Source organism: Heloderma suspectum, chromosome 4, assembly GCF_057233095.1.
Source record: "Heloderma suspectum isolate Gila_16-S chromosome 4, 16-S_ref, whole genome shotgun sequence".
In the NCBI taxonomy this organism is placed as follows: Eukaryota; Metazoa; Chordata; class Lepidosauria; order Squamata; family Helodermatidae; genus Heloderma; species Heloderma suspectum.
This window is the reverse complement of record NC_139461.1, coordinates 193,684,874-193,711,993: the sequence shown is the minus strand read 5'-3', so window position 1 is coordinate 193,711,993 and position 27,120 is coordinate 193,684,874. Positions and strand designations below refer to the sequence as shown.

The 27,120-nt window shown below is 41.6% G+C and overlaps 1 protein-coding gene across 5 annotated transcripts in view; it reads left to right on the top strand.

Moving 5' to 3' along the window:
• LOC146347888 (uncharacterized) overlaps positions 1–27,120 on the top strand; it is a 103,572-nt gene that overhangs the window by 12,332 nt on the left and 64,120 nt on the right. For all 5 annotated transcript variants that reach the window (XM_084851741.1, XM_084851742.1, XM_084851740.1 and 2 more), the window contains exon 2: positions 18,495–18,743. In XM_084851741.1, coding sequence (XP_084707867.1) covers positions 18,495–18,743 — 249 coding nt within the window. The remainder of the gene's footprint in view (positions 1–18,494; positions 18,744–27,120) is intronic.

Sequence of the window (27,120 nt, the reverse complement as noted above, 5' to 3'; positions counted from 1 at the left end):
GTGCAAATTGTGTTACTCAGAAAATAAAAGTGGGGGGACTTTTGATTTTAAATGAGAGCATGTTTCACTTTCTATGAAAGTGCGCTATAATGAAAGTATTTCATTATACAGGGTAAACTAGAAGTAATCCATTAACATAAATAACACAGACATAGGTTTTGAACATAACTTCAAGTTTAAACCTATGGCATTTAGGTCATCAAATCTATTTATGGCACAATCCTATGAGGTATGCTCCTGATAGACAGAGGGCTCTGAACTGTCCTATGCCCCTGCCAGCAAGAGCCATGCAGGGAGAGAGGAGGGCGGGGGCGATTTCGTCTCTGTTCCTCTGTTTAAAGTGCAAAAAGCAGCTGGACGGCCCTCTGAGCCCATCTAGTTGATTTACCTTTTGGTGCGTGGGGAGGGGACTGGAGAAGCTATAGGATATTGCATATCATGGCGTCTCCCCTCTCTTCCCGTCCCACCAGCACACACCCTTTTGTCCCTCTCCGACCTCTCGGCCACTGGTGGGGGGAGGGAAGATCCATTATTGGATCTTCTCCTCTGTGTTCCTAGCTCTGTCTACAAGCATGGAGGAAGTGATCCGCAGCTTCCTATGGCATCCCTGATGCTGTCTAGGGGCCATAGGATTTCTCTCTTAAAGATCCTAGGATTGGCACACATTGGCACACATTTCCTCATGTTAGAGCTATGATGCAGCACTTGTCTTGAGGTTGTGTTTGTTATTGTTACACCTGTGATTCCCTTACCTATATTTAGTATGGCACAGCTGCGCCATACGACTTTGCAAGTGGTAGGGCTTTGCTGGAAACAGCTGGCTTTGCCTAGCATATTAGAAATTGGATTGTAATTCAGCTGTGCACAAATGTGCATGACACTGCAAATGCAGCCACTGTGTAAGCTGATCCATAGTGACAATGGCCAACCTTCTTGGCAAGCATGCCCTCTGGTTTGAGATACTGCAATTGTTAGTGCGTTCTCCAATTCATATTCTTCCTGCCAGGCATGTCACTCCACAGGTGGTATTCAATATGCACTGGCTTTGAACTTGAATGTGCTGGTTATCATCATTAAAGCCTATGCAGTTTGGGCTTAGTATACTTAAAGGATCTCCTCATTCCACACATTCATGTTTCCTGTTGAATACCAAGGGGCCCTGCTCCCAATTCCATTATCCTCTCAGCTGTTGGTTACACAGGATAGGGCTTTCTTGGTTGTGGTACCCCAGAGTTTAGAATTCTCTCCCCTGGGAGACCATCCTTCCCTTCTGGTTTTTAGGAGACTGGTGCAGCAGGTCTTCTTTAGGCTGGCCTTCAATTTTGAATCATGTCACACCTCCAAACCAGCTAGTTTTTGGCTCTGTTTTTGCTGTTTTTCTGCTGTTTTCTTTTAATTTTGTGTTTTGATTGGGTTGTATCCAATGTTAGTCCTACCTAGAGGAGACCCACTGAAATGAATGAGACTTAAGTTGGACTAACATTGGATAGAACACAGTGGATAGAACCCAGTGTATTTTAACTCTTGCTGTATGGTGCTTTGGCTTTTGCTGAAAACCTGCCTCTAAATAAACAAACACATAAATAAACAAACACATAAAGAAATGGTCCCTATGCAATTGGGATGGGGTTTGCCTCCAGTCGACTTAGCTGGGAGGCAGTCAACAGAACAGTACTTGGAACTGTGGTTACTCATTCCCTAGTTCAGGAGTGTTACCACTTCCCACTGTTTGAGCTGCTTGTGCCACAGAATGGCACAATAGTTAGGGATGGGTGAACGGGTGAATGTGGGATGTTCAAGTTTGTTGAGGTTCTCTGAATTCTTCCTCAAAGCTTGTTTAATTTCTTTTGCATTCCTGAATGCAAGTGGCTTTTTTTTTTAAATTGGGAAAAATGTGCATTTTCCCCATTTTAAAAAACACCTTACTTTAAAAATGTGCATTTTCCCCAGTTGAAAATGTGCATTTCCCCCCATAGATTGAAGCGTGAAAATATGGATTGGGAGGGGATCTGTGCAAGTGTACAAACGCACATTTTCAAGCGTGAATTAAAGTTAAGGAAATTGTGAAAATTTCCTGAGAGTAACGTTCCTGCTCATGTTCGTGTCCAGGGTTGAGAACGGGACCTGTTTGTATGATCTGCAAAACAGGAATGACATTCTCCTATATCCTTATCCATAGTGCTGGTCAGCCTAAGAATGATTGAAATAGGCGAATGCTTCCAGTATATGGCTTCAACACGGTGCTTCACATCGAACTGTAAATATTGAACTTCGTAGAAAACCCGTTCCCTTGCAAATTACTGATATAGAAAGTTGCTTATCCATCTGTCTTAACATGCAGTTAATGTTCTTAAACTGGATGTTTTGGGGTGTCTCTCTCCCCTCACCCCACCCCCAAAATACTGCAGTGTTTCTTTTCATGTTTTGCGTGCCACATTTGTCACTTGGGGCTTTTCTTTCTTAGCACGAGGCCCTTTGGAAAATCTGGAATAGCTGAATGGTTGCATCATGTGAGACTACAACTTGGGTTGCAGCCATTGTGCCTTCAGCTGAGTAAGGAGGAGAATGCTGATTTTGTGCTCCCTTTGGGTTTGTTGGTGTGTGTTGTCAACAGAGACAACTACACATAGTCCTGGATTACCACCCCCATCCACCAGTGAATAATGCATATAAGAAAGCTGCATTCATTGGTTGTGTCCCATTAAAAAACAGAGCAATAATGACTTGTTTAGTTCTTCTTTGTCAATTTAAAGGGGGGAAATGGATAAGGCACTACCACTAGTGTGATGGCAGCTTTTGAACTTCACGTATAGTCTACCTTGTCTTTCACTCTTGGGGACCGAAAAGACAAGTAAGCTAAACAACACAAGTGTCATGCCTTTTTTCTGCTCTTACACTACAATCCTATGCATGCTTACTCATAAATAAGTGCCATTGTGTTCAGTGGGGCTTGCTCCCAGATAAATATGCACAGGATTGCAGCCCTTATGCACCACAGTGAAACCTTTAGATGTCCATATGCCATTGTACTTTTATCTTCGTATATGCTAAGTAAGGGGTGGCATGTTGCCCTCTGAGCTGTATGAGACTGAAACATGTCCTTCCTGCCTCCATAGCTGTGGAAACTGAGCATCTTAGGGCTGAAGTATGAGAAGTCTGGTGGTATTATTTGGGCTGGAGCCATTTCATTCATTCATTACCTTACTAAGCTGTCTGGATGGTTCACAAAAATTAAATCCCTAAAATTCGACATAATAAAACATAATGTAAAACCTTTAACATATACACATTTCAAACAATTTGAAACGGCCAAAAAACCAATCAACAATAAAACACAAGGACCCAATAAAAGAACAATTAAAAAGCCTCATCATATGCCATCAAATGCCTGGTTGCAGAGATAAGTCTTAACCTGGTGCCGAAAAGATGACAGTGTTGTTGTCAGGAGGACTTCATGGGGGAGAGCATTCCACAGTGCCTTGGAAGAGGCACTTGGAGCAGGACCTCAGATTGTAGTATACAGGTAGGTTCATACCAGGAAAGGCACTCCATCAGGTATTGTGGTCCTGAGCTGCTGTTCAAGGCTTTATAGGTCAAAACCAGATTTGACAAGGAAAGCTTGATTCACAGTGTCTTCCAGTAAGTTCTGTGAGCCAAAGCGAATTGGCAAGACACCTAGGATAGAAGAAAAACGTGCTCCCTGCAAGAAATTGGTTACCACTAGAAGCAGCTTCAGCTCTCACTCCAGCTGAAGCTGTGGATCATCCCTCACATAACCCACGGTCTATTGTTGGGTTATGTGAAGGTAGTTTATCCTTTGCATAGCTCATGGTCCATGGATTTAGACAACATGACAAACCGTGGCTGGGGCTTGAATATTCAAACTGGCCACCCACACATGCGAAGCAGCCCACTGACTTCCATTCACTCTTATGGTGAAAAAGAAAAGTGCTGCATTTGGAGACAGTGTCATGGTGAGGATAAAACCTTTCTCTAATTCTGATACTGTTGGGTGTTGTAACTTCCGCTGCATGGGACTCTGTGGCTAGGTTTGCATTATCAGGGAAGGAAAATAAGCCATCATAGCTTATTTTCAAGCCCCGCGTGTACTACATTGTTACCATAATTACCCTCTCCAGGTGTGGCTTGTCATGTCATCTGAACCCAGTGAAGGTGTGTGGCAGGGTGGGTTACAAATCACTCCGCAACCCTAGGACAAGCCATGGGTTGTAGGACAGTTTGTAAAACCACCCGACGTGTACCCTTGCCGGGTTCAAATGACATGACAAGCCACACCCGGAGAGGGTAATTATGGTAATGACGTGACGTGTCACTGTCATGTGTGAGGCAGGAAAATAAGCTATGATGGCTTATTTTCTGTCCCTGATTGTTCAAACCCAGCCAGTGTCTGAAAATCAACGTCTGCATTCAGATGTAACAATAACTATTACATGAACGAGCCAGAGGGAATTGTTCACACACCCCTTCTCCAGTGCAGCACAAGGAGGAGATCTGAAATGTTTGCTTACATTTTTGATTAACCACAGCTTGTCGTGATGTCCACACTTGGGCAAACTGAGGTTAAACCTAACTGTGGTTTCTTGAAACAAGCCAACTTCATGGGTTATGGAGCTGGCTTGTTTTAAAAAAAATAGTTAAAATTAACCACAGTTTAGGGTTCAGATGTAATGATAAACTGCATTAATTAATGCATTAATTAACTGCATTAATTGCATTAAAACCACTAATTAAAAACAGCAGCATAAGATTCTGTTCTCATGATGCCCATGCCAGAGGAAGAGAGAGGGGGGAGAACGTGCGAGCCCAAAGCTGACTGTGCGTTATTCCCATAACAATAAACTATAGGATATTGTTATATCTCAGTGCAGAGCATATGGCCCTGTATGATGGAATATCTGCAACATATAGAGATCCTCATTCCCCCCCACCCATCCATCATATAGGCATGATAATGTATATATTATTTTTTATGTATTTATATCCTACTCTATCCCATGGACTCTATCCCATGGAGCAGCTTACAGCAGTTTTTCTAAATATTAATAACTCTGTCCTCTAGTCTAGGGGCTGTCAATCTAAGGCGATCAATAATTAATATCAAATGTAAATAATAAACAGAGCTTGACTAAAATAGAAAATGTTTCCTTATCAGAATCACTTGTTCACAACTAGCTGTACATCTGTACTACATACCGATTTAATAGTTGTGAATTTGTCCGAGGCTGCTGAGCATTCTGTATTCGAGATACTTAGCCTTCAGTATGAAGAATTATGAAATATTATACTGATGTTTGACAGGTATAATGGCATCTTCATAGGTGGAAAAGCTGCCATGACTTCTGTAGTTGAGATGATAATTGTATGTGGGTATTTTTAAAGCTTGTCTTCTAAATAGGCAGCAAAGTAATATTCTGAGTTAGTTTGCAAATGCCAGACAGGTAGACTGTAATCTGATAGGTTAGTCTTGGAAAGAAAAGAAGTAATCCTGTGTTGAAAGTAATAATATATTCTTTTGATCTCTCGCATTTGCAAAACAGCCTCATGAAAAGATAATAGGCCCCATAATACTCTGACAGGTTTCTCCCTGTCTCATGGTGGGAATAAAAGGAAAACTAGGGAGGCTAAGGATCCATCCAGGTATAAGAAGTACTGGAAGTGATTTCAGTTGGCTGTAACAAAAGTAGAGTGGAAATCATTTAAAACTGGTTCACACCAGCAATTCTTCGTGCACTATTAACTGTTCAGATCTAGTCACAAAACATTATTCTGAGGAGAAAAGGTTTAGTGAACCCTGGAAATTGGATTTGATTTATGCCAGAAAATCTGCCTTTTCACTGCTTGAGATTTTCTATGGAAGAAAGCCACAGCCTTTTACCAAATGGTTTCTAAGGAAACATCTTATAGCTGAGCATCTGAAAACAATTTGGTTGTTAATGAGAAATAGTTCTCACAACGGTGGGAAAGTGTTGAGTGAAAGAAAAGGCTTCAAGATTTTGGCACTTTCTCCATAAAGACGCTTTAAATAAAAGTGTGCTGCTGCTGTAGCACAGCTTATGAAATTTCCTACATGGAGTGGGCTTTCATCACTTGCCTTTCAAGGGTCTGTGCTCTGGTTTCACATCTCCTCCTCCTTCCTGCCGATAAACACTTTAAAGAGACTATGAACTATGGAGAGGAAAAAGCCTTGTTTTTTAAAAAGTAAGTTAGATACTTGAAAATGGCCAGTGTGAAGGGCAGATCATGCAGCATATTCTGAATCTTCCAGTGAATAGATTAGCGAGTAATGCTGTGTGCTGCCTATCAGGATCACTTGAGTCTTGACCCAGCAGCCTTATGTTCTGCAAACGGTTGTCTCTTGACATGAACCAAGGAAACAATTTTATCCTCCCTGCAGACACCCCACTGGTTTCCCCTGACCTCGCTGTAATAGTTTCCAGGTCTTTGTCTGGGCAATGATGCCCTAGATTGACCCTCCCATACTACATTTAGGTGGGCCTGCTTCCTGGGATCTGCCTACAGTGGAATCTGCTCTAGTGTTCCATCCCAACTCTGGTCTCACTTTGGCTGAACTGAGCCTGCACGCTCAGCTGCCAACTGTCCGGGGATGGCACTCTTGGCAATACTATTAATGCATGAGAGCATTTTCTCTGCTGTGTTGGTAGCTACGGGGAATGATTCCTGTAGCTGCAACTCTTAAACCTGTTCTTAGAATTGCTGTATTGGGAAGCCTCTTGGGCGACAGACAGAAAAGGAAGGATGGCAAAGTAATGAAGTGATGTATAGGATGGTGTGCAAGCTTCTGAAAGAATCCTTCCATTGAGGAAAATACACTCTGTGATTCTGTTGCCAAAAATATAATGGAATACTGTATTTTCAGGTACTTAATTGTGTATTAACTACAGCTGAGGTATTATATTCAGCCTGTTTTTGGTAGATGCTAATGTTGATAGTTTCTGAATCCTTACTGATGCCCCAGTATTTTTTTTTCCTTTTTCCAGTTATTCCTGTCTTCCTAAAATTCTAAAAGTGCCCTCTTAGCCACTAGTTTTTAAAAGTGATGGGAAGGGGTGTGTGTCTTGGTTTGGTTAAAATTGGGGTGAGACAGGGGTGGGGCTTGCGGATTTCTTTAAGCCCCCTATTTTTCCACCCATAATTTGATCACTTCTTTAATCATATTCTATATTGGAATGCACAATCTCTTTTAGGAGGTGTTGAGAGTTTTTTTAGAACTTCTGAAGTTGATAAACTTATCTGGTGGATTGGTATTGAAAATAAACTTTTCTCTCCTTCAGGAAAATTAAATCAGTAGAATGATAAGTTGTTGGCCTATCTTTACAAAAGGGAGCCCTTTTCTCAGAACAAAAACACAAGATCAAAACATTTTGCTGTTGTGTATGTGGCTTATTAAGTTGCCTACGTGGCCTGCACAAGTACGAAGGCATAATATCCAAAATATCCTGGAGCTTTCTGGGAGAAAAAATGGAAGTTCCACATGGTCTTCTTTGCTGAGGAATCTGTATATGTCAGTCATGAAATTTATGTGTGTCACAAAGAACTAGCCAGGCCCTAGAACAGGGGTAGGCAGGAACATCCGAAGCTCTCCAGATGTTTTGGACTATAACTCCTAAAAGCCCCAGCCAACATGGCCAATGGTCAGGGATTATGGGAGTTCTGGTCTAAAACATCAGGAGGGCACTGGGTTGCCTAATTCTGCCCTACAACTACACTGTGCTTGGGGTTGCAGGCACATAATGGGGAAGGTAAAGAGTGGTGAGCAAGCTGACTTTCAGGAGAGCTTTTCTTCTCATTGGTGGGATGACTGATACATATCTAAGAAACCCCAGGGTTTCCTGGAACACACTTAAAAAAACACTGTTGTAGAGCACTATTATGAACAAAAGCAAAGTGGTAGTAACTGCAGCCAGCATAATGCCATCTTATTAAGGAATCCCCCCTGCTTGTTTAGGTAGTGAGGTGACTGTTAATTGAGTGTTTCAGGTAAATATTTTGAGGGCTAGCAGTACATATGTGAAGAGATGGACTGGGTCTTATGCCAAGTTGACATTTGGACTTTATATTACTTGGGAAATGTTCTGTGATCCCTAACTTGTGATTAATTTCTAAATATCATAAAAATCACACATGGTCACAGTTGAAGCTGGACTTCCTTTTCTATAAGGAAAGACTGTACAGTGTTCCAAAGCAGATAAGACATGGTGAATTTTTCATGATGGTAAGCCAAATACAATTTTTTATATGCAGTTAAATAACCATGTTACTGAAACATAAGCTGTATAACAGAAATGGTTGTGCTTTAATTGCCTTCACAAAAAAATGAACAGGAAATTGTCTGGCTCATTTATGTAGCGCTGCTGCTTTGGAAATGATAGATTTCTAAAGAAAAAGCCCTTTCGTGTTTAGTTAAAACATTCCTAATACGTAGTCCAAATGCTGAGTAATTAAATGGAAATGAGAAACTGAATGTCAAATAAATTAGCATGCCATGTCCTGGGACTGCAGAGCTGAAGGGCAGCCACTCTTGCCCCATCCATCAGCCAAAGAACCAAGGGCCACAGGAAGGCTGCAGTCCCTGCCTTCCAGGGAGAACCTTACAGCAACGGGGAGACCAGTCTGGCCCCATACATCTGGCAGAAAACGGACACCTGCAGGGAGCTTACTGGTCCCTGCCAGAAAGGGGAGTTTCCCATAAACATTTTGTAACTTAGAGTGAATGTCTGAATTTGTTTTTTCCTCCTCCCTCCCAATCCTTTTTCCTTTTATGTCTTACATTACAGTGAGTGGCTTGGTGGGGAGGAATAAGCTGAAGCTGAACCCTGACAAGACCGAGGTACTTTTGGTGGGAGACAAGAGGAGGCTGGGGGATGCTGACCTGGTGTTGATTGGGGTACGGCTACTCTTGAAAGACCAGGTCTGCAGCCTGGGGGTCATTTTGGACTCCCAGCTGTCCATGGAGGCTCAGGTGTCAGCTGTGAGCCAGACAGCGCTGTATCAACTCCATCTGATACGGCGGCTGCGCCCCTTCCTTCCCGACCATCTGCTCCCATCGGCAGTACATGCCCTGGTCTCCTCTCGTTTAGACTACTGTAATGCGCTCTACGTGGGGTTACCCTTGAAGACGGTTCGGAAGCTGCAGCTGGTACAGAATGCGGCGGCTCGCCTGATTAAAGGCAGCCGCCGGCGAGTTCACATCACCCCAGTGCTGAAGGAGTTGCACTGGTTACCAGTTGTTTTCTGGGCCAAATTCAAGGTGTTGGTTTTGACCATTAAAACCCTATATGGTTCCGGCCCAGCCTATCTTAAGGAGCGCCTCCAGCAACACCAGACAGGCCATTTAACAAGATCAGCCTCGGGTGGCCTTCTCTCTGTCCCATCAGCCAGGACAGCTAGATTGGTGGGGACGAGGGAGAGGGCCTTTTCTGTGGTGGTCCCCACTCTGTGGAACTCCCTCCCTAGGGAACTCCACCATGCCCCCTCTTTAATGAGCTTCCGCTGTGCATTAAAAACGTGGTTGTTCAGGCAGGCATTTGGGGTGGGTTAGGGTATTTTAGAAAACATTTTTATTGTAGAATTTTATTGTTTGAAACTGTTTTATTATATGCTGTACATTGCCCAGAGTGGCTGGGTGACCAGCCAGATGGGCGATTAATAAATTTAATAATAAATGAATAAATACTGTGTAGATTGTAAGCCTGAGGTCAGGGACCGTCGTTACTGATCACTGTAAACCACTTTAGGAATCTTTTTTCAGCTGAGGAGCAGGGTAAAATGCTATAAATACATAAGTTGTAAAATTGTTTTCCACTTTATGACCACATCCTGCAATGTCTTTCTTCATTTTAAGTAGAGCTATAAACTCAAGATCCCATAGTCTTTACTCAAAGGTATTGGATCCTGGAGAACTAGCCATAGGCTTCCTGTTTTTATGAAAGCAAACAAATTTTGGAGGATATAGCTAAAGCTTATAAATACTTAGCTGTGATTCTGAATTCCACTGTAGGAAATTCAACAGTTAACATTTTAAGCTTTTTAGGCAGGAAATTAATTCTGAGGGCTGAAAAACAGAGAAATAGGATATTCACAGCAGAGGCCAAGTACATGAATAAGAGATTATGGAGCTCTGAAAAACTTAAATAACAGCCACTTTGGTTTATATACTTTGGTGATGTGATTATTGTGTAGCTAGCTATAAATAAGATTTGATACCATATGATTTTATTATTTATCAGCACTGTAGCTTTTGTTCAACATTCAAAGTGCTTGACAGGTTTTTCTTCTCATGAAACTGGTTTGGTTTTCATCCAGAGCTATACATAGAACAAAAAGAATGCAGCCAGATTTTGTAGAAAAAGTGAGAAATATGAGAGTCTACCTCCTTGGACAAATTATTGAAGTTGTATTTAGTTTGATAATCATCTGTTTGAAAGGGGTGGGGAAAGGAAGTTAAATTTTGGTCCTATAATACATATGCACATTAGCAAGAATGATAGTGCAACCCTATGCATGTCTATTCAGAAGTAAGTCAAATTGAGTTCAGTTGGACTTATTCCTCATAAGTGTATATAGGATTGCAGCATTAGCATAAATCTTAAAAATATGCTTTTGCCCAAAGAAACCACTTTAAAATGTGAGAAGTAAACAACTCCAGAATTCAGCTCTACTCCCACTGCCAACTCAGGCTCAGTCTGGCCTAAAGATTGGAAACTGGTGGCCTGCAAAGCAGAATCTGATCCCCAGAAGGTTGTAGCTGATCCCTAAGATGGTATCCTGGCCCCTTTTTTTTTGCCGCTGTAGCAACTTCTAGATTAAGGTTTGGTGGCCACTGTGTAATTTAACAGTCAGTCTCTGTCAGCTAGGATGTTAATTGTTAATCTGGAAGGGAAGTGAGGGAGGAAATAGGGGGAAATCACGAGTGTGTGGTTGCTTGGCAACCACTCATCCCTCTCCTTTTGCTTCCAGATTTAACAGGAAGTGTTGAGATCGCATGCATGGCACTCAAGGAGCCACATGTTTCACTTTCACTTGTACTATTTAATTTCTGGCATTCCTTATCTGTTCAAACCTGTACTGTGTGGGTTTCAACCAGAAAAAAGCCACTCCTGGATGCCTTTGGAAATGTGGTTGAATTTATCTTGCTTTTTAACTCAGTGTTACTGTAGTACACCTACAAATGTGGCTATCTTTGCATTTGTTATTTGCAGTCCTTTAGGCATACATAACATGCTAAGGCTACAACCCTATACACACTTACCTGGGAGTAAGTCCCACTGAACCCGGTGGGAGTTACTCATGAGTACACAGTATTCCAGCCGAACTATTTAAAATCCTAAAAGATGATGCTGTTAAAGTGCTGCATTCAATATGCCAACAAATCTGGAACACTCAACAGTGGCCACAAGACTGGAAAAGGTCAGTTTACATTCCAATTCCAAAGAAGGGCAACGCCAAAGAGTGTTCAAACTACCGCACAATTGCGCTCATTTCACATGCCAGCAAGGTGATGCTCAAAATCCTACAAGCTAGGCTTCAGCAGTATGCGAACCGAGAACTACCGGAAGTACAAGCTGGGTTTAGAAGAGGCAGAGGAACTAGAGATCAAATCGCCAACATTCGCTGCATCATGGAGAAAGCAAGAGAATTCCAGAAAAATGTCTATTTCTGCTTCATTGACTACGCTAAAGCCTTTGATTGTGTGGATCACAACAAACTGTGGCAAATTCTGAAAGTGATGGGAGTACCAGACCACCTTACCTGTCTCCTGAGAAACCTGTACGAGGGTCAAGAAGCAACAGTAAGAACCAGACATGGAACAACCGAGTGGTTCAAAATTGGGAAAGGAGTACGACAAGGCTGCATATTGTCACCCTGCTTATTTAACTTATATGCAGAGTACATCATGAGAAATGCCGGGTTGGATGAATCAGAGGTCGGAATTAAGATTGCTGGGAGAATTATCAACAACCTCCGATATGCAGACGATACCACCCTAATGGCAGAAAGCGAAGAGGATCTCAAGAGCCTCTTGTTGAGGGTGAAAGAGGAGAGTGCAAAAGCTGGTTTGAAACTCAACATTAAAAAAACGAAGATCATGGCATCTGGCCCCATCACTTCCTGGCATATAGAAGGGGAAGAAATGGAAGCAGTGACAGATTTTACTTTCTTGGGCTCCAAGATCACCGCAGACGGTGACTGTAGCCATGAAATTAAAAGACACTTGCTCCTTGGGAGGAAAGCTATGGCCAACCTAGACAGCATAGTAAGAAGCAGAGACATCACCTTGCCGACAAAGGTCCGTCTAATCAAAGCTATGGTTTTCCCAGTAGTAATGTATGGCTGTGAGAGCTGGACTATAAGGAAGGCTGAGCGCCGAAGAATCGATGCTTTCGAACTGTGGTGCTGGAGAAGACTCTTACGAGTCCCCTGGACTGCAAGGAGGTCAAATCAGTCCATCCTAAAGGAAATCAACCCTGAGTGCTCATTGGAAGGACAGATACTGAAGCTGAAGCTCCAATATTTTGGCCACCTAATGCGAAGAGAAAACTCTCTGGAAAAGACCCTGATGCTGGGAAAGACTGAAGGCAAAAGGAGAAGGGGACGGCAGAGGATGAGATGGCTAGATAGCATCACGGATGCAATGAATATGAACTTGAGCACGCTCCGGGAGAGAGCGCAGGACAGGAAGGCCTGGCGTGCTATGGTCCATGGGGTCACGAAGAGTCGGACACGACTGAACGACTGAACAACAACAACAACACATGTATAGGATTGTGCTTTAAAAGAACAACAGTAACAAACAAATGGTCCAGATTCGTTTGTATAAAGTTGTTGGGTTCTTTCTTAAAGTAGAAGTTCTGTGTGGCCTAAATGTCCTTACTGGAATCTATTATGCATGAAAAGGGTCTGCGTCCATTTGCAAGACCTCTGAATGAACTCGGTTCATTCGATGTGTTTGGAAATGGCAGTTCAGCCCCAAACAGACACAATAGTTACAACCTAATTTCCTTGGCTCTGACACCAGTTTATTAAAAGGGAAGAGTTCGTTATGAAAAAATGTGTCACAGTCTTCCTATGGTAGTTTTATAATTCTACATTCCTTTAATATCTCCATGATTTAATTATGTAAACACATTTGTTTTCTCACTTGTCTATAGCATGTTGGTTCTGGATAATTCCTGACTTTCTAGATAACACTGGCATGAGACGTTTTATAGCACATGTATTGGATACAAATATAATGTGTGAATTTTAATATAGAAGGTATCTTCTCAATGCTGAATTTACCAGCTTCCTTGTTATCTTTTCATGTTCTGTCTATGCAACCGATTATATAAAATTACGCTTTTAAAAAGATCATAGAAAATATAATAACACTATTCTATTATTATTGTTAAGGCCAAAACCTAAGACTTCTTGTGCAAATATATAATTGTTTAGAGTGGGACATATCCATTGGTGTTTAAGCACTTGAACAAGGCCTTGGGCAGTGGTGTCAGGACTGCAGGAAGACGTGCTAGCAGAAATATTTAGTGTTGGGGCTTCCTGTGTAGGAAGCAACACTGATCCAGTTGTGGAGCTCTTGTACTAGCAAAGTCTTGTTTTTTAACTTCACTGTTGAGGGCAGAGTCCTGGGAAAGCTGGGTGGTGTGGTTGCTCCATGCATCAGAGCACAGAGGTGGATATTCTGGTTTTAAGCAGCATAAAAATAATTACAAGTTTTGAATTAGGACTAAATCCTGTTAATGTACTCTTGGGGCATATTAAAAGTCAGATTCCAGGCACTATATGGAAATAGTGACATACATGTTAATTGCATTGTGACCTTTACTGGCAGAATTCTGGCAAACAGTTCACATGCCATCAGTTGATCAATGGAAAATGCAGATACAGACCATTGTGCTTTTGAATAAAATTACTAGTTACAAGCTGCTCTGGAATAGACAGATGAACTCCGCCCAAACCTTTCAGCAAAACATTTATTAACTATTGGAATGGGTCCAGATCTGATGAATTAGTGACTTCACCCATCCTAAATATGAGATAAGGACTATGCAATGAATTTGAGCTAGTGTCATGTATTAGAAACTTAGAAATTTTTTTGGAATGCATCAGAAAATTATATAGTAGAAGATAATATGAAAAAGATTTAAGCAAAAAAAGAACACCAAAGTTACTTTGCATTGGAGATACAGTCTATCACGTGGTCAGACTGATGGCTCATCCGACTCGGTACCATATCTTCAACATTGGCCATTGCTAGGTATCGGAAAGGAAAAGGAACACATGGCAGGGCAATTGAAGACGATCTTTGCAGGCACAATGGCTAATATAGTGGTAGGCAACCTGGTGCCCTCCAGATGTTTTGGACTGTAATTCCCATCAGCCCCAGTCAGCATGGGCAATGGTCAGGGATTATGGAAATCATAGTCCAGACATCTGGAGGGCACGGGGTTGCTTACCCCTGAGCTTGTAGCTTGCACCTTTCATTGTTCTTTAAGAGAAAAATACTGAAATTTCCACATGATGAATTCTGCATTTTCTGCCAAATTCTGTGCTTGCATGGAATTTCAGAATATACATAACTTTGTTTATATTAATAACTTCATTTATAGCATGAACAATATGGAATAAGGGAAGAGGTAGCATAGATCCAATACGTAACATTAATTGCTTTAATAATAATACATTAGAGCTCAACTGCAAATACAAAAATAGAGCAATAGTTAGAAGCTGTTTCGAAATTAGCCATATGTGAATATGCAGTACTGTAGGAGAGATAAGAGTTATTTTTTTATCAGGGTGGAAAAATGAATTTTTCATGGTGTTGTTAGATGTGTGAGATTAGATTTTTTTTAATATATTGTGTGAAACCTTCCTTTACTGTTCCCCTCTTCTGTCTCCTCTTTTTCCTTCTAATTTTCTCTCATTTTTACTGTAATTGTTATTATATAATGTATCAATAATGCACAATTTTGTATAAAATCTAACTTTTTAATGTTAATATTTGAAACTTTTGAACAAACATTTTTTAAAAAGCAAAATAGATGAGCATCTCTCCTTAGCTCTTTAGGTCCTTGTCATTGCCCTAAAAGATAACATACATAATATATTTAAAAGTTGTGCTTGAGAATAAAAATCCATAGCCTTATTGAATACAAAAAATAATGGATTAAACAAAGGGATAAGATTTTTGAATTTAAAATTACTGTTTGATGGAATGCAGCAACTTGTCTCACAGATTTCCTTGTACCCATTTTGTAACTAGCCTTCATTCCCAGTGTTTGATTTATGGTGGTACTTTCTGTTCACATTTCCTTTTCATTGTATTGACTAGGTTTCATAGTTTGTTAGGCTTCCCTCATCTATTTGCAGGAATAATAACCATGATGGAAATATTTGCATCAGTGGGTAGGTACTATATAGGAAAGATAGAATTTGTGGCAAAATGGATGTGTGGCTTCATTATATCAACAATATAATACCAAGAGAGCAACAAAAGAATGAAGTAATGAAAATGGCTGACCTTCCTTGCATTGAGCCATGGTGAGGGGGATAACCCAAGGGGAAGTGGGGAGAAGAGAGATGTTGGCCCTACCCTACAACAAATAATACTTAGGCATATGGAAAATAGTGTATGTGATGGGGTTCAGTAAAGGCAGATCATGTCTGATAAATCTGATACTCTTTTCCAAGGAGGTAACTGGCTTTTTAGACAAAGGACATGTGATACATAAAAAACAGTTCAGATTTTAGCAAAGCATTTGATGTAGAGCCACATAAAATGGTATTAAACTGAAAAAGTTGCATATCAGCAAACTTGTTTTAAGATGTATAAGACCTTTTCTGCACAAGGCTGTTAATTGGCTGCTAATTGGCTGTATCTGCTTTCAATTTTATTGCAGCATTGAGATCCGACCACTACACGAAGAGTGTTTCCTTTCCTGCTTTTCCACTACGTAACTTATAAGTGGCACCGTGGTATAGCAGAATAGCACAAGTATGCAAGTGGAAATAGCATTTTCTTTCGCTTTCACAATTAAATGCCACATTTTCTCTGCTCTAAAAAAACTTGCCAAAAGTGGTCTTTAGACAGAGGAGGAAAACTGGAGGGTCATGACGTCGTCTGAAGAACCATAAACAACTGTGAGTAGGGAATGACAAGAGTGCAATAAATGCCTTGTGTAGAAAAGCCCTAAGACCCTAAAAGGAAGAAAACAGTGAGAGTCTCTCTTGTTCTCACTCACACAAACACCCCCCCACACACCACATGTACAAGTGTAGATTTTCTAGCTATGAGTAACCATAGGTCAACCTTATCCCCCACTCCTCTGTTCTGTATCTTATTTTGTAGTCTGTAGGAGGAAAGTAGGAGTGAGTTAATGAAATTTACAGATGATGCCAAGCTCAGAGGCATTGTTAATGCAGAGAAATATCAGGAAATTATACAGAATGAATTGAACAATCTCAGGAACTGGGGTAATAGAATGAAATCTAATAGTGTAAGGTTATGCCTCTGAAAATATTCCAAATGAACATCTCTCTGGGCCGGTTCATGCTGCACAAAATATCTACATGATCATGCATGTGGTATATGATTAGAGGGAGAAAGAACTGTTTGAACTGGGTGGTGCGCATGGTGAATCAACAGCCAAAAGCAGGATTGTGACTGCTGGGAAGAGTGCAAAAAGCATACACAAAAGAGTGGAAAAGCATACTTCTCTAACTCTGCTCCCTATGGTCATGCATAATTGCACACAGAAAGTCAGAAGTCTGTATCTCAGTCTTAACGTGTATAGACAACTAGAAGCTCCCCCAAACTCAGTTCAGCGTATCAAATAGGTGACCTAGGAAACTCAACGTATAGCTGATTAAAGGTTGAAAGATGAGCGGATGCTTCCCTAAGAGCTGAGTTGTTGTTCTGGTAGACAAATGGGCTGTTGGCAGGAAAAAACAGCTACAAGGAATGTATAAGATAACTACAGCCCCCTACTCTGAGGGGCACACGTTCTTTATCTTGCAGTCCTCCTGGTAATGGCTTTTCCGGCTAAACCATTTCCTCTCCTGTTGGCATACATATACATACTGTACTGGATTTGAATGTCCAGCGAGTGCAAGGTTAATACAAATATTTAGCCCTTTTCCAACATTTATCTCACCTGTCTGTAATTTAATTCCCTTACTTAGAACCCATGAATGATTCTGACATGGGAACAATGTTTTCTTGTTCTTAAGAGCCAGAGTATTGTATTTATCTCAGAAGAATTTGTTTATTTTTAAATGACATGTTTCTAGCTCTTTTGGTTGCAGAAGAGAGGTTCAAAATGTCTTGGTGTTTTTCAGTTGATTGTTTTTCCTTTCTTGCTAAAAGCTTTCAACTCTTTGAAAAGCTGAATAATAAAAGTTGCATAACTTTTGCAGAGCGAGTCAAATGTATGTACATCTATTCAACTGATTACAGAACTTGAGCGCAGAATAATACTTTAAACGCAGGATGTATGTTGAATTGGATACTTGCTACTATAAACTACCAGGCATGCTTCGGACACGTGTCTCTACACATGTCTTCAAACTACTTCACTGTTTTCAGGGAATAAATCATTTGTGTCTCTTCCAGAACACAAATGATTGGGCGAATTTAGTTCAGATGTTGTGCCGAGGGCAGTCTTCCCCATCCTGATGCCCTCCAAATGCGTTGGATCACAAGTCCCATCACCTGCAGCCAGCATTGCTGATGACCATGCTGGCTGGGGATGATGTAAATTGTAGCCCAACACATCTGGGGGGTGGGCACCAGATTGGGGAAGCTTGTGCTAGGGAACTGTCCCCCACTGAGACCCTGGCTCTGTTCTGCCAAAGGAGAGGATGCTGTCCAGTAGAGCTGGTCCAGACTAGCATAATTAGCATTATGTTTTATTAAAACTTGTTTTGTGAACCACCAGAGAGCTTTAGCCGTTGGGTGGTATAGACATGTAATGAAAATAAAATACATGTTTAACCAAATACTAAAAGGAACCAAATATGGGCAACATTTTGATTGTTCAGTCTGAGTAGTGGACTGCCCTCATAGCATACCCTCGGGGAGCAGACAGACAAGATCAGAACTAGCAGTGAGGCAAGTGAGGCCCATTTTGACTACCAGCATTCTACACGGCAAAGGTAAACAATCTAAAATAGGTTTTCTCCTTCTAAAGGATCCTGGGAATGGTAGTTAAGAAGCTAGAAATCTTTAGGAGAGAAAAAACTGCAGTTTGCAAGATGCCAGATGAAACAACTTAAAACCCCTATGGTTTAGACATGTCCCAAGTAATGAAATAGAGGTTTTTATCCCCGCGCAACAATTTTGCTCCACCTAATTTCATTCATTTTTATTTCACTTGCTATGCGTTGCTGTCCTGTGTGAAACATGTGCATAAAAAGCATATTAAAAATAATGCAAGTTTTGCCTTCTCTGTTTCAAGGAACTTCCCATCAAGGTGGCTATTCCCATGATGCTGTGGTGTATGCACTTCAAAAATGTGGCATTCGTCATATTGACACAGCAAAGAGATATGGCTGTGAATCATTCCTGCAGAAGGCTATCGAGAAGAGTGGGATAAAGCGGGAGGATCTCTGGATAACTACCAAACTCTGGCATACTGACTACGGTTATGAGAACACTAAACAAGCCTGTTTAGAGTCCTGCAAGAGACTTGGTGTTGAATATTTAGGTATGGTGTTCTTTTCTCTTAGGAAATCTATATGAATATTTAGTAAGGTTCCCCTACTTGCATCACCTGCCCAGCTGGTGTACTCGCAGCCAGCCACTCTCACAAGACCTCACCTGTTGTAGTAATCTGTGTTTCCAACATGGAGGGGATTTCTGTGGGTCAGGGCAGGTGTAATGAGATCTCTTAACCATGCTAAAGAAAGTGGGAATGGGCTGTGGGATCATGGACACTCCTCACAGGGTCTTCCTAAAATGAATTCTCCCTGCCTGCCTTGACTGTCGTTAAAGGATATGTCAGACAAATATTACTTACAGATAAAGCTAACCTAGTTCCCAGCTCAACAAAGAGTTTGAAGGTGGTTAAGAGGGAAACCTCCTGAGTCATAACCATTGTTAACATCAGTGCTGCGATTAAGGCAGAAGGGAACAATTCACTGTGGGGTGACTGTGATCCTGCATCCCAGACCAATAGAGTTTTGACTATTGGACATTATAGAAATGTAACACGTAATCCCCTTCATGGATCACTGCCTTGTTGTGGCGAAGGGGCTTGCGTAACTCAGTGAAGCCATAAGCTATGCCGTGCAGGGCCACCCAAGACGGACAGGTCATGGCAGAGAGTTATGACAAAATGTGGTCCACTGGAGAAGGAAATGGCAACCCACTCCAGTATTCTTGCCAAGAAAACCCCATGGAACGTATCACAAGGCTAAAAGAGATGACGCCGGAAGATGAGCCCCTCAGGTCGGAAGGTGTCCAATATGCTACTGGGGAAGAGCAGAGGGTATTTCCAAGTAGCGCCAGAAAGAGTGAAGCGGCTGGGCCAAACCCGAAAGGACACTCAGCTGTGGATGTGTCTGGCGGTGAAAAGAAAATCCGATGCTGTAAAGAACAATATTGTTTAGGAACCTGGAATGTCAGATCAATGAATCAAGGTAAGCTGGAGGTGGTCAAACATGAGATGGCAAGATTGAACATCGACATCTTGGGAATCAGCGAACTAAAATGGACAGGCATGGGTGAATTTAATTCAGATGACCATCATATCTACTATTGTGGGCAAGAATCCCTTAGAAGAAATGGAGTAGCACTCATAGTCAACAAAAGGGTGGGAAAAGCAGTACTGGGGTACAATCTTAAAAATGATAGAATGATCTCAGTACGAATCCAAGGCAAACCATTCAACATCACAGTAATTCAAGTCTATGCCCCAACCACTGAGGCCGAAGAAGCTGAGGTTGATCGGTTCTATGAAGACCTACAACACCTTCTAGAACTAACACCAAAAAAAGATGTCCTCTTCATCATAGGGGATTGGAATGCTAAAGTAGGAAGTCAAGAAATCACCGGGATAACAGGCAGGCATGGCCTTGGTGTACAAAATGAAGCAGGACAAAAGCTAATAGAGTTTTGCCAAGAGAACATGCTGATCATAGCAAACACTCTTTTCCAACAGCACAAGAGGCGACTCTACACATGGACGTCACCAGATGGTCAATATCGAAATCAGATTGATTATGTCCTTTTCAGCCAAAGATGGAGAAGCTCCATACAGTCAGTAAAAACAAGACCTGGAGCTGACTGTGGCTCAGATCATGAGCTGCTTCTTGCAAAATTTCGGCTTAAATTGAAGAACGTCGGGAAAACCACTAAACCTTTCAGGTATGACCTAAATCATATCCCTGATGAATATACAGTGGAGGTGAGGAATAGATTTCAGGGATTAGACCTGATAGACAGAGTGCCTGAGGAACTATGGACGGAGGTCCGTAACATTGTTCAGGAGGCAGCAACGAAATCCATCCCAAAGAAAAAGAAATGCAAGAAAGCAAAGTGGCTGTCTGATGAGGCTTTACAAGTAGCTGAGGAAAGAAGGGAAGCGAAAAGCAAGGGAGAAAGGGGAAGATATACCCAACTGAATGCAGAGTTCCAGAGAATAGCAAGGAGAGACAAGAAGGCCTTCTTAAATGAACAATGCAAAGAAATCGAGGAAAACAACAGAATGGGAAAGACTAGAGATCTCTTCAAGAAAATTGGAGATCTCAAGGGAACGTTTTGTGCAAAGACGGGCATGATAAAGGACAAAGAAGGCAGGGACCTAACAGAAGCAGATGAGATTAAGAAGAGGTGGCAAGAATACACAGAAGAACTATACAGGAAAGATCTGAATGTCCCTGATAGCCATGATAGTGCGGTCACTGAACTTGAGCCGGACATCCTGGAGAGTGAAGTCAAGTGGGCCTTAGGAAGCATTACTAACAACAAAGCTAGCGGAGATGACAGTATTCCAGCCGAGCTATTTAAAATCCTAAAAGATGATGCTGTTAAAGTGCTGCATTCAATATGCCAACAAATCTGGAACACTCAACAATGGCCACAAGACTGGAAAAGGTCAGTTTACATTCCAATTCCAAAGAAGGGCAACGCCAAAGAGTGTTCAAACTACCGCACCATTGCGCTCATTTCACATGCCAGCAAGGTGATGCTCAAAATCCTACAAGCTAGGCTTCAGCAGTATGCGAACCGAGAACTACCGGAAGTACAAGCTGGGTTTCGAAGAGGCAGAGGAACTAGAGATCAAATCGCCAACATTCGCTGCATCATGGAGAAAGCAAGAGAATTCCAGAAAAACGTCTATTTCTGCTTCATTGACTACGCTAAAGCCTTTGATTGTGTGGATCACAACAAACTGTGGCAAATTCTGAAAGTGATGGGAGTACCAGACCACCTTACCTGTCTCCTGAGAAACCTGTACGAGGGTCAAGAAGCAACAGTGAGAACCAGACATGGAACAACCGATTGGTTCAAAATTGGGAAAGGAGTACGACAAGGCTGCATATTGTCACCCTGCTTATTTAACTTATATGCAGAGTACATCATGAGAAATGCTGGGTTGGATGAATCAGAGGTCGGAATTAAGATTGCCGGGAGAATTATCAACAACCTCCGATATGCAGACGATACCACCCTAATGGCAGAAAGCGAAGAGGATCTCAAGAGCCTCTTGTTGAGGGTGAAAGAGGAGAGTGCAAAAGCTGGTTTGAAACTCAACATTAAAAAAACTAAGATCATGGCATCTGGCCCCATCACTTCCTGGCATATAGAAGGGGAAGAAATGGAAGCAGTGACAGATTTTACTTTCTTGGGCTCCAAGATCACCGCAGACGGTGACTGTAGCCATGAAATTAAAAGACGCTTGCTCCTTGGGAGGAAAGCTATGGCCAACCTAGACAGCATAGTAAGAAGCAGAGACATCACCTTGCCGACAAAGGTCCATCTAATCAAAGCTATGGTTTTCCCAGTAGTAATGTATGGCTGTGAGAGCTGGACTATAAGGAAGGCTGAGCGCCGAAGAATTGATGCTTTCGAACTGTGGTGCTGGAGAAGACTCTTACGAGTCCCCTGGACTGCAAGGAGGTCAAATCAGTCCATCCTAAAGGAAATCAACCCTGAGTGCTCATTGGAAGGACAGATACTGAAGCTGAAGCTCCAATATTTTGGCCACCTAATGCGAAGAGAAAACTCCCTGGAAAAGACCCTGATGCTGGGAAAGACTGAAGGCAAAAGGAGAAGGGGACGGCAGAGGATGAGATGGCTAGATAGCATCACGGATGCAATGAATATGAACTTGAGCACACTCCGGGAGAGAGCGCAGGACAGGAAGGCCTGGCGTGCTATGGTCTATGGGGTCACGAAGAGTCGGACACGACTGAACGACTGAACAACAACAACAACACGTAAATAAACAAACATACTAATGAACTGATCTCTTCAATATGGTTTAGACACTGGTTCTGTTAATCTCAGCATTGCATCTAGTAAGAAAACTGTTAGTGTGTGTCATAGCCCTGAATCCTAGCAGTTGTGCTAATATATTTGGCTGCCATGCTGTCATAACATCTGCGCAGATCTAAAATAAGTTCGGCCTTACAGTCTAATAATGACTCCTCATAGAATGTCCCATCTGCCTTCCGTAAGCTTCGCGGTAGAACTGACTGCCTCCGGTTGTTTTTAAAGTGCTTGAAAATTCATTTCAGACTTACAAATAAGGCTGCAATGGTTATCAGTAGTTGCAAACGAAATATTCCTCATCCCCCTGGCAGACCAGTGTTGCTGATTTAATAAGGGCAAGCCTGATGGAAACTTTCTTGATGCTTCCTGGTCTATTCAGGAGGTGGGAATAGATGACTATATTTCCCACGGGAAGATGAACTTCTATCCCTTCACTGAGGGGATGCTGGAGGATATGACTTATTTAGTTAGCCAGGGTCATATTTTCAACCCCTTCCTTCCAGCAAGACACAGAAGCAGGATGGGGGACAGGTAGACACATCGCTCACACCTCTTCTGTTGCCGCTGTTTTTGGGACATCTGAACTAGCTCTGAACCTGCTTTTAGAATATCCGAACTAGTTTCCTGCTAGGCACATTGCAATATGATCTGCAATAGGCTATGACTTTCTCCAAGCCAATGCACTCCCTGCAGGAACACATTTCAGTATGGAATGAAGTACCTCTACAGTGCTGTGCTCGCCATGTTAAACATGTTTGCTAAAGGCTTGTGTTAAAAGAATGATGCAAAATTGCTGGGCTGTTGCTGGGCTTCTGTTCATTGCAGGTGTTGATCGTTAGAAGGATATTCTCATAAGCAAAGTAAATGGTTTAATAACTTTCTCTTGGCTATGTAAATAACGAACTGGTTTTACTTCTTCATGCTCCCTCTTATAGCTCATCTGCTTTTTGTGTTTTATTTTTTTTTTACTTTCAGTTTGCTCCTTGCTGTATAGCCCTGTTACTGAATGCTGATGAAAATAAGCTGGTCTTGCTCCAGGAATATAGTTTGTCTCTGTGTGTCTATGTATATGTATATAGGTAATACCCTTTCAATGCTGTTGTTCATTAGGAGAATTTGATCATTTCAAAGAAGTCTCATCTTTGGGTCTGCTGCTCCAAAAGTATTTGCAGCCCAATATGTTTCTTCTATGTGGGCAGAAGTGTTCTTGGGGCAGCTGACAAATAGAACACTAACAAGCATGTGCCTTGAGATAGGACTTTCCCCCAAGTATGCAATGAAATAATAATTATTATATATGCAATAGGAGAAGATGTGTGAGCCTGAGGCTTGCTTCTGCACTCTGCTACATATACATAATCAATAGGTAAAAGGAAGTACTTCTTCACACAGCACATAGTTAAACTAAGGGATTTGCTTCCACAAGATATAGTGATAGCAATCAATTTGGATGGCTTTAAAAGGGGATTGGACAATTTCCTGTAGGAGAAGGCTATCAATAGCTACTAGTCCTGATGGCTATATACTACCTCCAGTATCAGAGGCAGTATGCCCATATATACCAGTAACTGGGGAACATGGGTGAGAGGGTGCTGTTGCGCTCATGTCCTGCTTGTGGGCTTCCTGTGGGCAGCTGGTTGGCCACTATGTGAACAGAATGCTGGACTAGATGGATGCTTGGTCTGATCCAGCATGGCTCTTCTTTTGTTCTTAATAAGCATTCAGGGAAAATAAAATTGTGAACACTTTTGCCTGCTTCCCACCAGGTTCAGCGTTTCTGTTTATGCTATTTTGTTTATGCTGTTTTATTTTTTAAAACCTCCACTCATTTGAATGGTAAGATGCTAAGAATGCATTCACTTATCTGTTAACTACCTTCAGGCACAATCCATTAGGGAACAATTCCAGAGCCGTTCCTTCAAAAATCAATGTTCACCTCAGCAAATGGTCTGCCTTCAGTTGTACTCTATTCATCTCAATGGGTATTGAACAGGAATTTTCAAATTCTTGCCCTGAAATGACAGGCTATGGAGCTGTGCCGATTTGCACAGGCTTTCTCATTTCCTACTCTTACGTTAAGAGCTTCTCTAAAGAACTGTAAGCCTGTAGTTGTCTTGCAGTAGTCATCTACAAGTTTTGTGTCCAACTCATAACAAATTACAGAGCCACGAGAAAATGGAAATGTGTATTAAGCTATGGAGAGTGGGTTTTAATACTCCTTTCATTAAAAAAAAATGATTTTCACTTTTTCCATATACGATTTATACTCTGGCAGCGGGCATTTGTATTAAATCAGTATAAAACTGCAGAAATATGAAGTCTCTAGGTTTGGGTTTGGAGACTGCATTCCTTTTGATTTGGGCTCTGCACCACAAATAACGTTTTTTTTCCTGAGTGTGACTTGTGGTTTGCTGAATATATAATCTGTTTTATTCTCCTGTGTGTATGTTTTTACTTGCTTTCTGGTCCTTGCTAGCAGCTTCCCTTTTATTGTACTGGGGATTCCAATGGAATTGCAAATATTAGGTCTTCTTACAAGCATTCTGATGCCTGCTAACTGTTTAAAGTTAGCCTTGCATTTCGAATGAAGATGAGCTTTTTCTTCTACGCTCTTGGGAAACCAACTGAAAATGAATGAGACACCCAATGACATGAAATTGCAGAACTAGCTGACTGAAAAAACTGTATACATTAAGATGTTTGGAGGCCTTTTTATTTTGTTTTTGGCTTTCCAACATGAGTTTCTGATTTACCATGGTGTAGCTTCAGTTTGATTGTCTTTATTGAACAGAAGAGGCATGGCCAAAGAATGTTTGCTTCATTCCCAAGTATTTGGTGCATAACTGTCATGGGCTGAAAGATACAGTACATCTAGCACAGTGAAATAACCTTTTCTTTCAGCTCTTGGCAGGGAACATTTAAAACATAAGGCTCAGTTTCAAATACATTTTCCTAAATATTTATATGCCTGCCAGATTTAATAGGTATAGGTAACCATCCTGGCAAAGTTAAGCACTCTTAAGTCCCATTGATTTCAGTAGGAGTATTAAGTATAATTCCCACTGGAACCAGTGAGACATAACCAGTTGGCTTCTGTGTATGTTTACTTGGAAAGAAGTCCTATTGAGTTCAGTCAGAGTTACTGCTGCATAAGCATACATACAATTGCAGCCTTGTAATGCTTAACTTTGGCTAGATAGTGTTATTTGGGGGGTTTGTTTTGTTTGTAAACTAATAAATAAAACAATACAACAATTTTCAAAAATCTCACAAAACAATATAATGAACCTAGAATGGCAATAAAAGCAGTAGCAGGTTTCTCTTTAAAATCTATTCATGCTACACTGCGGAATTAAAATTATTTTGGTTAGTGGTATGAGAGTCAATTCTCATTTCAGTTTTTGTACTTGGGTATGCATAGTGGGCATAGAATACAAGTATACCTTTGTGTCACTTACGTTTGCATCTGTTCTAACAGGGAACGGAGAGGAAAATACATGCAAACGGCATTCATAATTTACAGAGCATACATGTATTTCAGCATCTGGTATACATATGTCAGTACAGCCTTCCCCAACCTGGTGTCCCCCAGATGTGCTGGACATGGGGCATGCTGGGAGTTGCAGTCCAACACATCTGGAGGGCACCAGGTTGGGGAAGGCTGCTTCAGTGCAAAAGGTCAACTGAGAGCCAGCCCCTCCTTTAAAAAAAATCTGTTCATTTTTAATGCTTTTCCTGAGGTTGCACATTCAGCCACTCCAAATGATGAGTAAGCATTTGCTTGCACATTATGTATTTGGATGGTGCAGCGTCAGCAGCAACCCTGGATTCCATCCACTCCTCAGCTCAGTCCACCCGTTTATGCATGTGTCTGAAGGCTACTAAAGGCGTGATGGAACCCACCACATTCACCAGTGTTCATGTGAGGAAGAGGCTGTTCTTCCTGCTGTTGGCAAAGGGGACATTATGAGCTTAGATAATAAGAAACAGTGCTCTGGAAGTCTCCACTGATCTCATTTGTGACAGTGTAATCAAGTGGATCAAGGGCTGGATTAGGACCTTAGAGACCTGTATTGAAATCTTAGCTTAAGTTCAATAGGTGGCTTTGGTCAAGTCACCCTCAGATCTCCACCCATAAAAAGAGAATAATAATGTTCCACTTTTCATAACTGTTAGGGTAAACAAGATAAGTCTTACAAAGTGTAAGGGGAAAACACTCTTGTTTATTTACTTATGTATTTATTTATTAGGAAGCTAGTTCTAACGTTCTGTGTGACACATTAAAGTGACTAAAGGTGCAATCCTTTGCATGTTTAGACACTGTATTGCGGTGGTTCCGGTCCTTCCTCTCTGGCAGGTACCAGAGGGTAGCACTGGGAGAGGAGGTTTCGGACCCGTGGCCACTTACTTGTGGGGTGCCACAGGGTTCCATCCTCTCCCCGATGCTATTTAACATCTATGTGAAGCCGCTGGGGGCTATCATCAGGAGGTTTGGGGTGCAGTGTCATCAATATGCGGATGACACGCAGCTCTACCTCTCATTCAAATCTTCACCAAGGTTGGCCGTAGAATCCCTGTCCAAATGT